Source organism: Austrofundulus limnaeus, unplaced genomic scaffold, assembly GCF_001266775.1.
Source record: "Austrofundulus limnaeus strain Quisiro unplaced genomic scaffold, Austrofundulus_limnaeus-1.0 Scaffold14, whole genome shotgun sequence".
NCBI classification, from domain to species: Eukaryota; Metazoa; Chordata; class Actinopteri; order Cyprinodontiformes; family Rivulidae; genus Austrofundulus; species Austrofundulus limnaeus.
In genome coordinates this window covers 2,821,579-2,823,156 of record NW_013952416.1, presented here as the reverse complement: position 1 = coordinate 2,823,156, position 1,578 = coordinate 2,821,579, and the positions used below count along the sequence as shown (strand labels likewise).

General features: G+C 40.7%; 1 protein-coding gene across 1 annotated transcript in view; it reads left to right on the top strand.

The window, feature by feature from the left end:
- The window catches only part of LOC106513728 (zinc finger SWIM domain-containing protein 6), a gene marked incomplete at its 5' end in the record, with an annotated part of 22,337 nt that overhangs the window by 14,764 nt on the left and 5,995 nt on the right, over window positions 1–1,578 (top strand). The window contains 2 exon segments of the mRNA XM_014002693.1: window positions 739–896; window positions 993–1,156. Coding sequence (XP_013858147.1) covers window positions 739–896; window positions 993–1,156 — 322 coding nt within the window.

Below are 1,578 nucleotides of genomic sequence, written 5' to 3'. Positions count from 1 at the left end.
TTATATAATACTATATTTTAATAAAATATTAAAAATTTTATGCTTTAATAATACTATTAAAACAGAATACTGTTTTAAAAATACAAATAAGGTTAAGTTTGAAATAACAATCAAGCATTTAGAGTATTGTTAAATGTATTTTGCATTTGTAGTCTTACAAAAGCATACTGTAATTATATCTTGCCATTGACAAAGAACAAATCCAACAAGTCTGCTGTTGATTTTACGATAAAATACCAGGTGAGGGGGAGCGGAGTGTATGGAAGAATTATTCTGACTTTAATCAAGAGTGTATATTTTCATTTTGAGAGCAGGAGTAACTGTCTTTGCTCTTAAAACTTTATGTATTTGTTCTCAAAGGAGCGGAGCATCAGCATGGATGTGTACTGAGTGAGTGAGAATTGTGAGCCGGATAGTGAAAAGACTTGCATTGTTTACGAGTCTCAAACCACAAGTCCAAGTCAAGTCTTAGTCTCTAATAGTAGGGACTTAAGTGCGATTCAAGTCCAAGTCTGAGTCACGAGTCCCCATCTCTAATGTGTGCAATCGGATTTCATGTTGCTATATCAAGCATGATCTATTAACATTTGGTGTTGAAGATGCTCCTGCCAAGTCAGTGTGGTGCAGGTTGGTTTGCTGTGGCCACCATCTTGAGTTAGGTTGGCTCTAAAGTCAACCCGTTGTAGTTGTACGCCCAATAATTAATGCTTTGACGTTTCTTGTGTGTTTCTCCATCAGGTTGCCCGTGTTGGAGTCCACGGCCTCTTCAGGTGACCTCTCACGACCTCACCACATTGTGTCTGTAGTTCCAAACCGCTACCCGCGCTGGTTCACCCTGAGCCATATAGAGTCTCAGCAGTGTGAGCTGGCCTCCACCATGCTCACCGCTGCCAAAGGTGTGTTTAAGAGTTTTGCAAATACATACAAATAAATGCAGCAGAAATCCCTGATCTAATCTAACTGGACATTATTCTGCTCTGTTTCCTTTCTAGGGGACAGTCGAAGGCTGGAGACGGTTCTGGAGTCCATCCAGAAAAACATCCACTCCTCGTCTCACATCTTCAAACTGGCGCAGGACGCGTTCAAGATCGCCACTCTCATGGACAGCCTGCCTGACATTACGCTGCTCAAAGTCTCTCTGGAGCTCGGACTACAGGTGTGCGGACACATCGCCGCTGCTGGACCAGTCTTTATCTGTACATTTCTGTATTTCAAAGGCATCATCATGAAAGTTTCAAAATAATTTGCATCGCAGCACTGTGTTCATATGCTGGCTATGTGTTTTTAGCTGTAAACATAAACCAGAGCACTGCTAGCTCAGCCGGGATTGATATATCGAACTGATAAGACTAAATAGTAAAGTGGTTCGCTAAATGTAGAAGTTCATGACTGTATTAGAAAACAATATGACCAAAGTGAAGATGTCTGGTGTCAGCACAAACTCTCCGATTCAGCTGCAAAGCATGGTGGTGGATGGTTCAGGATTTGTGCTGGTTTACCAGCTACACGTACCTCAGATAGATTAGATAGATTAGATAGATTAGATAGATTAGATAGATTAGATAGATTAGATAGATT